Raw genomic sequence first — 15,111 nt, forward strand, 5'->3', positions numbered from 1 at the left:
ACACTTTTAGATGGGCACATGGATGAAAGAAAAATAGAAGGTTGTGAGGTAGGGAGGGTTTTGTTTTCTCTTGGGTAGGTATTTATAGGTCACCACAACTTTGTGAGCCCAAGGGCCTGCACTATACTGTAATGTTCTATGAGAATAATCAAATCAATGATAACATATTTTCAGATTCAGTTATGCCTTCATGGAATATGTATGTCACACATGTGATGTGCACCTTTGACTGCTGCTAATAGAATGTTTAAGTAATAAGCTTCATCAAAAAATAATCAATAATTATGAAAGTCTAAAGTTTTCCTGAATTCTCAGATGATTGTAGAGAATTAGATCAATAACTTTAGCACATCTTTATATAGTCTAATTAGAAAGTGTTAGAGTGAAATGTATCCTTTTTTAAAGTTGCTAATAGGATTCAACTTGAGGAGTTATTTTGCTTTTTGTCTTGAGAAAGGAACTTATCCCCTTTTCTGGTTAAAAAAGCTAAATTAAAGCAGATTTGGAGAAATAATATTCAGCTATTTTTGTGTGGGTTAATCTACTTAGTGGTGCAATATTTCAAGAAAAATCTTTTTGTTCATTGGCCTGTCCAGGTCTATGTGATTCATCCCAAGATACAATCTTCAGTAAGGGTTATGTCTCATATTCCTCCAATACCACCAAAAGCAGAGTCACTTAGTCATTCGTCTTACTGACTGTTCTTGGAACCCCAGTCCCGAAAGCTGGTGCTGTAAAGGTGTTGTTGTTCACCACTACACCAACCACGCCATTTTGTAAAATTCAAATAAGGAACAGCTCGAGTTTGGAGAACAATGATCCTGGACTTTAATTAAGTATGAAAGTGAAAAAAGTGTGCAAAAATGCTCAGTCATTTCTGTAATGTGCGTCGAAAGAACCAAAGACGTTGATCCAAAGCAAGGCTTTTATTAACTAAAAGACTGGAGCCTATCACAAGTAGGTCGACCAGTCCTGAATGACCTGGTCTGGCTAGGAGCAATCCTTTAAGACCTGCCAGTAGGTGTGGCTACACTTTCAGCCAATCACAGTCATCCTACACTCTCAGCCAATCACAGTCATGGCTACACTCTCAGCCAATCATAGTCATCCTACACTACCATCTGTACATATGTACATTGGTGATAGAATCTGTACTATCACAATTTCAAAGTAGGGGAAGGCTTAAGACCTCTCATCAGACATTGCTGCCCATAATTGACCTCATCTGATCGAAGCCCAAGGTGTGCTCCGAGTATTGCTATGACTGCTGGCTGTACATTGAGGAGACTCCTGAAATTATCGCTTAGAGCTTTTGACAGCAGCCAAAGCATTTCGGAGATCATTGAAATCTACTAAATATAATAATTAATATTTTTGAAAGCAACACACTATTGTCAAAAATCTGAGAAACCAAAAATAAAGCCTGAAGCACTCAGAAAATTGAATAAAGAGACGAAGATGGAGTTGAAATTTCAGATTGCTTAGTTATTGCTGTTCACTTTTAAAGAAAATTTACAGATGAACAATACATCCAAATAAAAAGAAGAGGGAAATAAAAAAGAATGGCTTGTGATTAGGTGCCATTTAGATATATTTTGTGACAACAGCTTATAAAAAAAAAAACTTGAATGAAAGAAAGAGTTGCATTATCCAAGTTCAAAGTTCAGATTTATTTTCAGAGTACATACATGACATCATATATAGCCCTGAGATTCTTGTTCCTGCAGGCGAGGCAGAATTTCTACTTATTGTTCGTGCATAAAAAAGCTGGACTCAAGAAAAGGTATGTATACAAAGGAGAGAAATGTAAACAAACTGTGCAACACAGAAAATAAATAATGTGCTATGTATGAGTCCTTAATTGAGTCTCTGACAGAGTTTGTTGTTTAGCATTCTGATGGTGGAGGGGTAGCTAGTGAACATGTTGGTGCGAGTCTTGTGGCACCGACACCTCTTTCCTGATGGCAGCAGCAAGAACAGAGCATATCCTGGATGGTGTGGATCCTTGAAGATTATTGCTGCTGCTCTCCAACAACATTCCATGTAGATTTTCTCAATAGTGGAGAGAGTTTTGCCTGTGATGTACTGGACTGTGTTCATTACCTTCTCCAGGCCTTGATTCATAACATGCATATAGGCAAACTACACATATGCACAGTATGTATATACAAATATTAAAATGAATAAATATTATTATTAAATAAATAGTTGAGACATGGAGGGTATGTATAAGAAGTTCAGGAGTCTCACTGGCCATGGGAAGAAGGTGTTTCTCAGCCTGGTGGTTCTGGCTCTGATACTCCTGTATCTTTTGCTTGATGAGAGTAGCTGGAAGATGCTGAGTGTAGGGTTGTAGGGGTCCTCTCTAATTTTATGAGCTCTCTTTGGACAACGATCCAAGTAAATCCTGTCGAATGGAGGGAGGCCCCAGAGACCCCCTCTGTGTCCAGAATAGGTCATTTCTTAAGTGGACTTCAAGGAACTTGGTGCTCTCCACTCTCACCACTAATAGCTTCTGGCTTAGGGTGGTCATCCCTAGTCCTCCTAAAGTCCACAATCATCTCCTTTGTCTTGTCCATGTTGGAACTAGATCTGGCATTGCAGTCTTGAGACAGTAGCATGAACAAGAGCTGGCTGAGCACACAGAGCAAACCCCAACAAACAGTGGTCTCGAATCCAGTTACAGGGATGGGTGTTGAGACTTCGCAAGGACTTCTCCATGAGCCCCTGGGAAATGGTCATATTAAACATTGAGCTGAGTTCAATGAACAGCAGCTTGACATAGAGGATTCATTCTCCATGTGAGGCAGGATGGAGTGAAGGGACAAGGATGTAGCATCATCAGTAAAATGGTTCTGTCTGTAGGTGTATTGAAATAGGTGTAGTGTCTCTAGGAGGTGTGCTTTGATTAATTCCATCACCAGACAATCAAATCATTTCTTTATGGTAGAGGTCAGTGCTGCCACATGGTAGTCATTTTGGCCTGTTACTGTCACTCTCTTTGGTATCAGGTTGATGATGGTTGTCTTGAAACTTGTAGGGATGATGGACTGCCACAGTGACTGGTTAAAAATATCTGTAAGGACCTCCGTCAGTTGGCTTTCACAGTTCTTCAGCACCTGACAGCGTATGTTATCTGATCTTGCTGCCTTGTGTGGATTCACCTTGGATAGGGTTCTCCTCATCTCAGGGCCCATTCATCAGGTGGACATTGAGCTTTCTTTGGCAAAAGCCTGTTCTTCTCACCAAACACCATAGAGGTGTTCAGTCTGTTTGAAAGGGAGTTGTTGTTGTCTTTGATTCCCAAGGTGGTCTTCTGGTCTGTAATGGACTTGATCCCTTGCTACTTGCACCTTTTGTCATCAATGTCACCATTGAAATGATTAAAGGAAGGCTATTTTTTTTATTTTCAAGGTAATGCACTACCTTCATCGTTGCTTCTTTATCATTAGGCGATCAGAGGTGGAGAGGGAGAGGAAATTTAAATTCCTGGAAGTCACTAACTCAGAGAAACTTTTCTGGAGTCAACATAGTACTGTCATCATAAATAAAGTGCATCAGTCCTTCTACTTCTTCAGGAGTTTGCAAAGATTTGGTCTGACATCAGAAATCTTGGCAAACTTCTACAGATATGTGGTGGAAAGTATGCTGACCAGCTGCATCATGGCCTGGTTTCCACTCACAATCCCATACTAATCACAGAGCATCTATGGCATAGGGTGGTATGTGAGTGGAAAGAAAAAGGTTGAGAACCACTGATATAAAGGCACAAATCAGAAAGAAATAGAAGGCATATATTACATACAGCCAGATAGGTTTGTGGGAATCCCTTGAGGAGAAAAAGGAATGTCGGGCTTAATGACTAGGGAAATAAAGAAGTTTTGAGATGGCTTTGTCAAAACACTGTTATGGAGAATCCAAAAGAAAATTTTCAATTATGGTAACAAAATTGTTACAAGGCAAAGAATAGGTCCCCTCAAGGATCAGGAGAGACATTTCTGTGCAGAGCCTGAGGAGGTGGGGAAAGTGAGGAGTGGGATTTGGAAGGGATGTGAGGGCTAATCTTCACTGGTGGATATACAGAGATATCTTGTATAACACGGTTTTGAACAGCACAGGTTTTGATACAACAGTGTTCGTAATTTTAATAAATAACCAAAATCATTTAATTTAATTAATATTGTGCTACCAACAATTTTAACAATAATTTAACATGAGCAACAATGCTCGCTGCTCAGCTGAGTTCATTTAACTTCATTTATTGCTTAACTTGATTTAGTGTCATCTTGAATCTAAACAGGAAGGCCATGGCCTACTGTGTAATATTTTAATTGTGTTGTATAAAAGTTCACAGTAACAAACAATATGAGTGGAAAAAGGAGATCCAGTGAAGGTGATGCACATAATAAACATAAATGGCTAACATTGGAAAAGGAAGTGGAAATTATTAAGCAACATGAAGATGGTGCATCATTTGCTAAAATAGCACAAGGTCAAGGCATGAATGAATTGTCTGTTTGATCTCTAATGAAGAATAAAGATAAAATTAAAGAACATGGAATAGCAACAGCATCTTATATGACTAAAATGATTGCTCGACGTAGAAGTTCTGCAATAGAAAATATGGAACACCTTTCAATTATCTGGATTGAAGATTGCAACCAGGAAAGAATGGCATTAAATCAAATGACAATTAAAGCTAAAGCAATAAGTCTTTATTGGACATTAAAAGAAAACTGTAGTGGCTGCTACTGCTGGAGAGGTTACACTCAAAGAAGAGACACACACTACAGGAGGGAATTCAACACTGGTTTATTGTGGTAGCACCTCTGCTTATACAGGGCACAGAAGTCCTTCTCTGATGTCATCATGCCCCCTACTGGTGGCATTATGATCCACTTCCTGGGATTGGTTGTTTAGTGCTATCTGGGGAGTGGCTAATCAGTGAGCCCCTCTCATCCCCAGGGGTGGTTGCTTCCCTAGCTCCACCCGATCGGCTGCCGCTGGCCGGCCCATCAGAGTGTGGCACTGCAGCCATGTGCTGCCGAGTCGGATGCCGTCTTGGCTGGCTGTGTAGGCCGCGGGCTCCTGGTGTTGGGTCGCCGCTTCGGGTTTGGCACGTTCGGCGGTGCGCTACAAAACGAAGAAAACAGAAATGAAGGAGAAACTTTTTCAGCAAGTCCTGGCTGGTTTTACAACTTTAAAAAAATGCATGCGGCTCTATAATGTTCGAATTACTGGCGGATCTGTGAGCGCTTATAGTGGTGCAGCCTGCAAGCTTTCCGACTGAACTAAAAGAGTTGATTTACCTACGAGGCTATAAAGACAAGGAAATGTTTAATGTTGACGAAACCAGATTATTTTGGAAAAATATGTCATCGTGCACTTTTTTCACTGAAAACAAATATCAACCAGGCTATGAAGTTTCAAAAGACCGATTGACTCTTCTTTTTGGTGGAAAAGCATCTGGGGACTTCAAATTAAACCCTCTGCTTGTGTACCATTCCGAGAATCCAAGGCAGTAGTTCTCAACATTTTTCTTTCCACTCACATACCATTTTAAGTATTGTCTATACCATAGGTGCTTTGTGATTAATAAGGGATTGCTTAAGGTGGTATGTGGGTGGAAAGAAAAAAGTTTGAAAACCACTGTTTTAATCATATCTAATTGACTCATTATGTGCACAGCTTCATATCTCCAAAGGAAATGGGCTAATGACAATTTTTCTCAAGCAAAATGTTTCAGTAACAATTGGGTCTAGAGCAGTGATTCTCAACCTTCCCTTCCCTCTCACATCCCACCTTAAGCAATCCCTTGCTAATAATCACAGAGCATCGATGGCAAAGGGATTACATAAAGTGGTATGAGTGGAAAGAAAAAGGTTGGGAGCCACTGATCCAAGGACTCTTAAAGGCCATGCAAAAAGTGCACTTCCTGTAATAGAGTGATCAAATAAAAAAGCCTGGGTGACAAGACAATTGTTTGAAGAATGGTTCACAACCTATTTTTTGTCCTGCAACTGAATGTTACCGCAGAGATATAACTGGGATTTTAAAATTTTATTTTTGTTTGACAATGCTCATTCAACTGCTATTTCTGAGTGCAATGAAAATGTCAAAATAATTTTGTTTGGCGGACAAACACAGCCTCATTGCTGCAGCCCATGGATCAGCATGTCATTGTCATGTTCAAGGCCTATTATTTGTGCCAAACATTTTCTCAAGCTATTAAAGCTACAACAGGAGACAATCTTTAACACAGTTTTAGAATGCAGTCAAAACATTAGTGAATTGTGGCTTGAAGTAATTGCAAGCAACATGAGAGGTGTTTGGAGTGATCTTTTACTGCATAATGCAAATGACATCACTAGTGTTGAAGCACAAATTAAAACTGTCTCTCAAGACATTGTGGAGCTTTCTAGGACAGTGGATCTCAACATTTGTCTTTCCACTCACATACCACCTTAAGTAATCCCTATGCCACTGGAGCTCTGTGATTAGTCAGGGATTGCTTAAGGTGAAAAAGTTTGAAAACCACTGTTAATTGTTGCATTAAGTGCACGGTTTCATAGCTCCAAAGGAAATGGACCACTGACAATCTTTCTCAAGCAAAATATTTCAATAACAATTGGGTCTAGAGCAGTGATTCTCAACCTTCCCTTCCCATTCCCATACCACTTTAAGCAATTCCTTACTAATCCCAATGGCATAGGGATTACTTAAAGTGGTATGGGAGTGGAAAGAACAAGATTGAGAATCACTGATCTAGGATTTGAAAATTTGGACTGTGACAATGTGTATTCAAGTGAACTTTGATGATGAAACTCTCACTGAAACCGATCAACCATGTGTATATGAAGATCAGCTGCAAAATGAAGATGTTAATGAAGTGCCAATGAAAGAATTCACCTTAAAGGAATTTTCAATCTTTATTGGAAAAATTAATTTACCTTATGGATGTAGAACCATACATTGAGAGAAGGATTGGAGTTCGGCAAGAATTGCAAAAAGTTATTTGATGTTATAAAAATACGCAAGATGAAAAAAGTCTAAAGTGCAAACTACATCAGACAAATATTTTCTTAAATAAACAATGTTTACTTATTGCCAATAAAGATTTTTTTCATTTTCAGTTTTATATATCCCTTTTAAATATTTTTATGCACTTCTGCTAGGTAAAAGAATAATTATAGGATTGGAACATATTACATTAAAGTGCGTTGTAATAATGCTTTGAACAGTGCGGTTTTCCATAACACTGAACTTTTTTTGGATCATATTAACTGTGTTATACAAGGTATCCCTGTGTGGGATAAGTTTCCAGCCAGAGTGGTTGGCTCCCTTTAAGAAACATTCGAATATTTACATGAATGGTGGACTTCCTAATACAAAATCAGGTCATCTTAAAAAAGAATTAGATCCTAACATTTTACTTTGAGCTGTTTAGCTGAATGCCATTGAACTGTTCCTTTTAACATATTCCATTAGCTTTAAGAAATTGGATTTGTTTCCAAAACAGTTCATAGACTGCATCTGAAATTGAGTCCCTCTTTCCCTATTCCACCTATGTGACTTCTACTACTCTCTGAGTTCTGTGAATCCCCAAAATTAAGGTTTTGTTCTTCTCGGCCTGACAGGATCATTCAGCTAACCAGACTATAGAGGGTATTAGTACAGTAAAAGATGAATTTTTGCATGGAGTTTAAGAAGGTGTCAGAAATTAATCTTTCTCCTTTTTTTTCTGGTAACAGTTTGAGGTGAACTGAGGCAGCCAGGACAGAACAACTTGTCAATTGAATTTTTTAATGAGTTATATTTAAAACATAAATTCCTCAAATTTAATATAATCTTTATACTCCCATCTAAAAATACCTTCTATCCAACTGATTTTGTTTTAATTCAGGTTTATTAATGATTTCAAGGAACTAATAAAGTTACCTACTATTGCATATGTGACATTCTGAATATAATTCTTCATTTGTTCACTTTTTTTTTTATCAGGCAGGCCAAGTCAATCCAATAGTGAAGCTATTTGTGGTGAACCTTTATGGACCAACTCATACCCTTGAATTGATGCCACCAGAGACTTTCAAATCTAAGTAAGATTAAATTCACCATCACCTACATTTTATAGTTTTTAGAAGATTGATATCTGGTTTTCCAGTTATAGAATTGACAGAGAACATATCATTGTGTTTCTGGATTACTGATGAATGACTTTTGGGATTTGGTGTCGAACAATCACTCAATGAACCATTCTTTTCTCTTGCATTTCCCGAGAGCATGTTATTCCCTCATTAAGTTAGTGAGTCGAGTAGTCAATCTCCGTTAATGATACTGTCATGCAAAAGTTAAATCAGATTTGCTTCATCCATTCTCTATTTTTCATAAACAGGCAGAATGTAATAAATCCAATACTTTTCCTTGGTATATTAACCGGGATAAGGTCAAAATGATAAGGTAAACAAGAATCAAACTTTTTGCCAATTGCACAGCAGTAAATATTGGTCTCACTGTCAAGGATGACATTTTGGCAGAATATCACAGGAGCCAACATGCAAGTGATTGCAATTGATTTAAAGATTCATGTCATTCAGTCATCAAACTGCAGTGGAAATATGAGCCACTGAGACTTCACAGTTTCAGGTAACTAAGCAGCTGTATGTGCTGGCTGCTAGGGAATAAAAGGAAAACCATGAACTCTTTGTTGAAATGACCCTGATTAAGATCAGAGATACACTGTACAAATGTTACCTTCCATGATATCATGCAATGTATCAACCTGAAGAACAAGTGCAAAGCTTAACGTTGTGAAATGAGCAACCTACAGTTCTCCTCTTTCAATTAACACAATCATCTGCTATCAACCATTGTAGAAGTTATTTCTTGTTATAGTAATTGACATTATTTTTGAGCTAGTTATTTGAGTTCTCTGCCCTATAATCATCAACTGCAAGTACTGTTTGTGCAAACATTAGATGAAATGTTTGTTCTAATTATTTTGTTGGATAAAAAAAGGATTCAACAACTACTGCTGAGGATTTGTTCAGATTTTCACTTTGACTAGGGTATGATCTATTTCATGGTGTCACATTCAATAAAATGAATGCGTAGCAAAATATTTATACTGAGCTACTATAGACATCAGTGAACATGTAGAGTCTTGTACAAGACCAACACCTTCAGGCTTGCATGCTGGGCTTATATACATCACTGCTTCTGTCACATGGACAGGAAGTGACCTCATAACCTCTGATTTTAAAAAAATCTGTGTTGGATGCTAGCCAATTTCCCGTGTTTTCCATAGCATGTCTGCCATTTCGGGAGCCGATTTGCTTGCTGGCAAGTGTGTCACCACAGATGCATAGGTTACTAAATCTGCTTCTATAATTCTGACATTATATTTCATTTTGACCAGGGAATATTATATCACTATGGTAAAGTGGGTCAGCAGCACCAAGACTGCAGTAAACTGGTTGAACAGACCTCAAAATCTTTCAATCCTTACTACTTGTGAGATAACAACTGGGGCTTGTACTAAGGTAAGACCTTCTCGTCACTTAATCTTTTTGTGATCTGAGATGCAGTTGCATACCCAAACACACATCAACTAACAAATCTGTGGGGAAATGAAAGCAATCAAAGCACACAGTTAAATTGAAGTTAAAATTTATTTTCAACAGTGGAAATTGTATCTTTCAAGTTCTTTTATTTGACAAAATTATAGAAAATGAATGACTATTACATATTGCAACTTTCAAATGAACGCCACTCTTCTTTAATTTGGTACATGTGAAGAGTAGAAATGGGAATAGGCCACCTGGCCCATTGAGCCTGCTTTGCAATTTAATAAAATCATGGCTGATGTGGCCGTGGACTCAGCTTCACCTCCCTGGCTTTTCCCCATAAACCTCAGTTCCTCAACCATGCAAAATTCTATCCAATTTAGTCTTAAATATATTTAATGAGACAGCCTCTACTGCTCCCTTGGGTAGAAGATTCCAGAGATTCACTGCTGCTGTGTGGCAAAAAGCAGTTTCTCCCCATTGCTAGTATATCCTTTTTTTTCAAATGAATAAATGAATGAAATTTTTTTGCAGGCCTACTTAAAGGATGTAATTAAACAGCTTTCTTTGCTGACACTTGCCTCTCAAAATAAACATTGTCCCTGTATTGATATGCTTTCCTCCATTGTATAGCCCTTACCAGTTAACCATATAATATAACCATATAACCACTTACAGCACAGAACAGGCCAGTTCGGCCCTACTAGTCCATGCCGTAGCAAATCCCCACCCTCCTAGTCCCACTGACCAGCACCCGGTCCATACCCCTCTAGTCCCCTCCTATCCATGTAACGATCCAGTCTTTCCTTAAATGTAACCAATGATCTCGCCTCGACCATGTCTGCCGGAAGCTCATTCCACATCCCCACCACCCTCTACGTAAAGAAATTTCCCCTCATGTTCCCCTTATAATTTTCCCCCTTCAATCTTAAACCATGTCCTCTAGTTTGAAACTCCCCCTTTCTTAATTGAAAAAGCCTATCCACATTTACTCTGTCTGTCCCTTTTAAAATCTTAAACACCTCTATCAAGTCCCCTCTCAATCTTCTACGCTCCAGAGAAAAAAGCCCCAGTCTGCACAACCTTTCCCTGTAACTCAGACCTTGAAATCCTGTCAACATTCTCGTGATTGTATATATGAGGCTGGCCTGCCCACTAATGACTCATCCAATAAGTCTCCTCCCTTATTGCCCTGGCCATAAAGGTCGCGTCACCTCCCCCATTTTCTGGCAGTCCTGTACCTGGACCCAGGCCAGCCAAAGTTTTGTGTGCATTAAAGCCTATTGTTCCTGCAGCCTATGACTCTGTGGTTATTGATAGAGCCTATCAGTCCCAATACAAAAGATTTTTTTTCCCCCAGTTTTACCCTTTACAGCAGGAGTTCTGAGTCTTCTGAAAGGAAATGGATAAAACTGGGTGTAGGTGTTTAACTGTTGATGGGGTATGCATTACTTCAGCATAAAGATGATGCTGGCATACAAAATTGCAGCTGTTAATTAGCTTGGCAGTGATTCAGTGGGTATACTTAAAGGTATGTTGGTGAATAAAATAGGGGCAAAGGCCTAAATATTGGTCTCACTGTCAAGGATGACATTTTGGCTGAATATCACAGGAGTCAACATGCAAGTGATTGCAAACTGCAGTCTAACCAAGCTTTAAGTCTGTTACTTAAGAACATACTTATGAAATTGACTAGTCCCAAGCTGTAATAAACCTATATGATGACCATTCAGATGACTGAACCTTTATCCAAAGATACCCATCTAATGTGTGGTACTCATATTGTCAAATGCAAAAGATTAATTTAATACAGTTCAAAAGATATAAACATATGAACATATTGATATAATAACATAAAGATATAAACATATTGAAGGACCATTCACAGAACCTTTTGACTCATATGATTATACATCTTTCCAGATTGCAGAATGTGTTTTCCATGATTTTTTTTTTTCATTTTATTTCTTTGATTTTACATTTTAGAAACATGAAGCAGTTTCTGAAGTATGGCTTTCTAAACAGGTAAGGAAAACACTGGATTCAAATAAATTAACTACAGTTAATGTGGATGATTTTTTATCAGAGAAGATTTTAGAAGATTTCCCAGTATCACCTGCTGATAGGAGCAAGTACTTGAAGAGTTTAGTTTGAATCTAGTTTTCTCTCTAATGTCCCACCATGATAATCGAGTTGTTGTCAGTCATCACTAATGATGTCTATTTATTACATGGTGGAAAATGGCCACGGTAGATAGCTGGGTCACCTATTTCCACTAAGCACGCTGGACTTACATCATGACTCAAATTATTCATACATTACATTTGATACTATTTCTGAAAAGCAATCTAAGAAATATGATGGTTTGATAGTACAAGGTTATAAGATCTGGGAGATCAAGATTTGGGTGTCATTTTAATGTAGAAAGAGAAATTACAGCCTTTGTTGAGGGGGAATAAATCAGGATATATTAGGGTATTATGGGAGATGGTCAGGGAGGGCCTGTACATTGGGAATAAAGTGAAATGATGGTTTGGGAGCCAAGTGTATCGTGGCAAGGTTAGCATCAACAAATTAGGAAGGTCAGGAAGCTGGTGCAGTCCAAGAATCTTGGCTAAGTCCTCCTAGGTTGTCTTGTAAAAACACAATTACTCTATGATGGACACCTTTAGTCAAAATGGTCTACGATCTCTCCATGATGCTCCAAAAAGCGGAGGCACAATGAATATTATATTACATTATTCTCTGTGTCCCTCACATGAAGTGCCCTGCCAAATTTTACGATTGGCATGATTGGACCAATTTATTCCAAATTAACTTGAAATTTGATTGAATCGTGGCAAGAAAACAAAGACAATAGATACATTTATAGCCCCTACAATCCTAAAGGGCATAATTTTATTTGTGGGGTGGGGGGTCTGGAGCATTTCTGTGCTACCAGAAATCACCTGGCCATTTTACAACCCACTTTTTTTCTACAATTTAAGGAAAAATAAATATGTGGCTCATTGATTTTTTTTATATTGCAACCATAACACTTAGAATTAATTCCCATCATTTCTCTTTCTCTGATCTATCTAATTTTACAAAGCCTCCTTTGTGTGCTAAGATGTAGATAAAGCTGCTGAATTTGGATTATCATCTATCTTTTGAGGTGGATTGGCCAAACCTTTAGAGAGCTTTTCTACTGAGCCAAGCAGTTTGTGATTTTAAAATAAGCCTAACAACCTTACCAAATTAGAAAAAAAACAAATCACCAACTATAGATCTAGAGCACAGCAGCAAAACTATTTTAATCTTAGTGGAAATTGCATTGCTGGAATAAATAGGATAAAGTGGCATCACAGTATAAACTGTACAGAAAGATGAACCAAATAGTTAATTTGCCAAGACCCCAGCAGAGCAAGTCTGAGTGATCCTCCAGATCTACTGCTTCAATTTTTTTGGTTCTTCATTTGGTAAAAAGTGTAGTGATAGAGTGCTACCAGCAGGAGGATTTGGAGATGGAGTGGGTGGTATCTGGGGATTGATGCATCTTGGGAATTCTGTGGCATCTTGGAGAGATTCAAGATGGATGTTTCCACATGAGGACCTTCCTTTGTGTGTTCTGTTCTTAGTGCTGTTTGCTTAGTTAATAAATCAAGTTGTTCAAGAAGAACCCAAGTTTGAAACATCACATGGTACCAAGAGTGGAAGAAACACCAGGAGTGTGCTGCTGTGAGTAACACCAGAGAAAATGTGGAGAATTTAAAAAAAACTCCTGACCTGTAAAATGCACTGCAACTGTCGACCACAAGTGGATGCTGATTAAGGAAAGATTTATGCTGTACCTGCAAGTGAATGGAATTGATAGGAACTGGATACACGGAAGATTGCAATGCTACTTACCATGGCAAGACCGAAAGTTCTAGAGGTTTTCAACACATTTATTTTTGCTAAGGCAGAAGATCAGAGCAAATTCAACAAGGTTATCAAGATATTTGATAAACAGTGTTCACCAAAGAAAGATAAAACTTTCAAGAGGTAGGTGTTTCGCTTGCGCTCACAGATGCAGGGAGAGAGCTTTGATACTTTTTTAATAGAGTTCAAATTAAAAGCAAGAACATGCAATTTTGGGTTGCTGCAAGGTCCAATGATGCATGAAAAATTGTTCGGAATTAATGAAAAGAAAGTGAGAGAGAGGTTGCTGCGAAAGCCAGAGCTTACCTTAGCTGGAGCTGTGAAGATATACCACACCAGTGAACTAGCTCTGCAGCATGCAAAAAAGTTTGGAGATAGTGTAAAAGCCAGTGAAAATGAAGGCATAGTCATAACCATAATGTCTGGACGCACACATGAGCAAAAAACAACAAAAAGATGGAGAGACATTGAGTTGCAAATGATGTGGCACTAAACGTGCACCAAAGCAATGCCCAACTTATGGGAAAGTCAGTAATAAGTGCAAAGAGCAGAATCACTATGCAAAGCAATGTTTTTCCAAAAGGAAACAAGACAGAAGTAAAAATGTATACACAATAGAAGACACTAGAAGAAACTGCTCTCAGTGATATACTTTTCATGCGCATGGTCATGGAGGAAATCAACAGTGTCAAGCAGGATAAGTGGACTGTATCATTGCACACAAATGGAACAAATATTGCTTTTAAGTTGGAGACCAGGACAAAGGCCAATTTTTCTGTGAGCATGACATTTGGTCAATAAAGATAAAGCCATACATCCATGCAAATCCTGTACTGCTCAAGCCCTACAGTGGACAGAGCATCGACACAAAAGCGACTGTAAACTGTTAGGTCTGCTTTGTTCATGAATGAGTGAGACAAACACCAGGCTGAGTCGAAATCAGGGTTCTTTGTTCTTTATTACCGGATTGTAACACTTGCGACTAAACATGTTAGTCGGAGAATGCATTCTGCCGTTATCAGCAAAATGGTGATTTTTTATACCCTTGGATACATGCTTAGAACATCATCATATCATTACTTGTCCAATGACTAAAACTGTTGCTATCCTTTCCCTGCTAGCTTCCTGCCTCTCAATCCATCAATGTCTCTCTTATCTTGTAAGTACAAGGATGCATTTACATCTTGTTACAGCCCTGTACAGGGCAGGGTAACTCCTTACACATTCCCATCTCATGATGTTTTACCTTACAAAACTCAAGGTGAAAGTTAAAGATAAAGAGCACTACCTCAGATTTACAGAAGTCCAAGATGGACATTAATTCACTGCTTGGTGATAAAGCATGTGAAAACTTAAGCCTAGTCAAGAGGGTGTACCGCATTAACAGTGGCAATGCACTGAACAGCATAGAGAAAATACTGGAATAATTTCCAGACCTCTTCAAGGGGTTTGGATTTCTGCCATTCACCTATAAGTGTTACAATCCCCAGCAGCAATTGAGAGGCACATAAACAAATCGGTTAAGTTTAACACAAAATTTATTAACAAACTCACAATAATAGAATTAACCCAATAAACTTAACACCTGAACATCAGCCTTTATGGCAACTCAATACAAACAAAAGATTATTATATGACATATGTG

At 38.3% G+C, this 15,111-nt stretch overlaps 1 protein-coding gene across 1 annotated transcript in view; it reads left to right on the top strand.

The window, feature by feature from the left end:
• LOC138762464 (inactive dipeptidyl peptidase 10-like) overlaps nucleotides 1–15,111 on the top strand; it is a 497,046-nt gene that overhangs the window by 368,878 nt on the left and 113,057 nt on the right. The window contains exons 8-10 of the mRNA XM_069936223.1: nucleotides 8,002–8,099; nucleotides 9,419–9,542; nucleotides 11,553–11,591. Coding sequence (XP_069792324.1) covers nucleotides 8,002–8,099; nucleotides 9,419–9,542; nucleotides 11,553–11,591 — 261 coding nt within the window. The remainder of the gene's footprint in view (nucleotides 1–8,001; nucleotides 8,100–9,418; nucleotides 9,543–11,552; nucleotides 11,592–15,111) is intronic.

This window comes from Narcine bancroftii, chromosome 4 (genome assembly GCF_036971445.1).
Source record: "Narcine bancroftii isolate sNarBan1 chromosome 4, sNarBan1.hap1, whole genome shotgun sequence".
Classification (NCBI taxonomy): Eukaryota; Metazoa; Chordata; class Chondrichthyes; order Torpediniformes; family Narcinidae; genus Narcine; species Narcine bancroftii.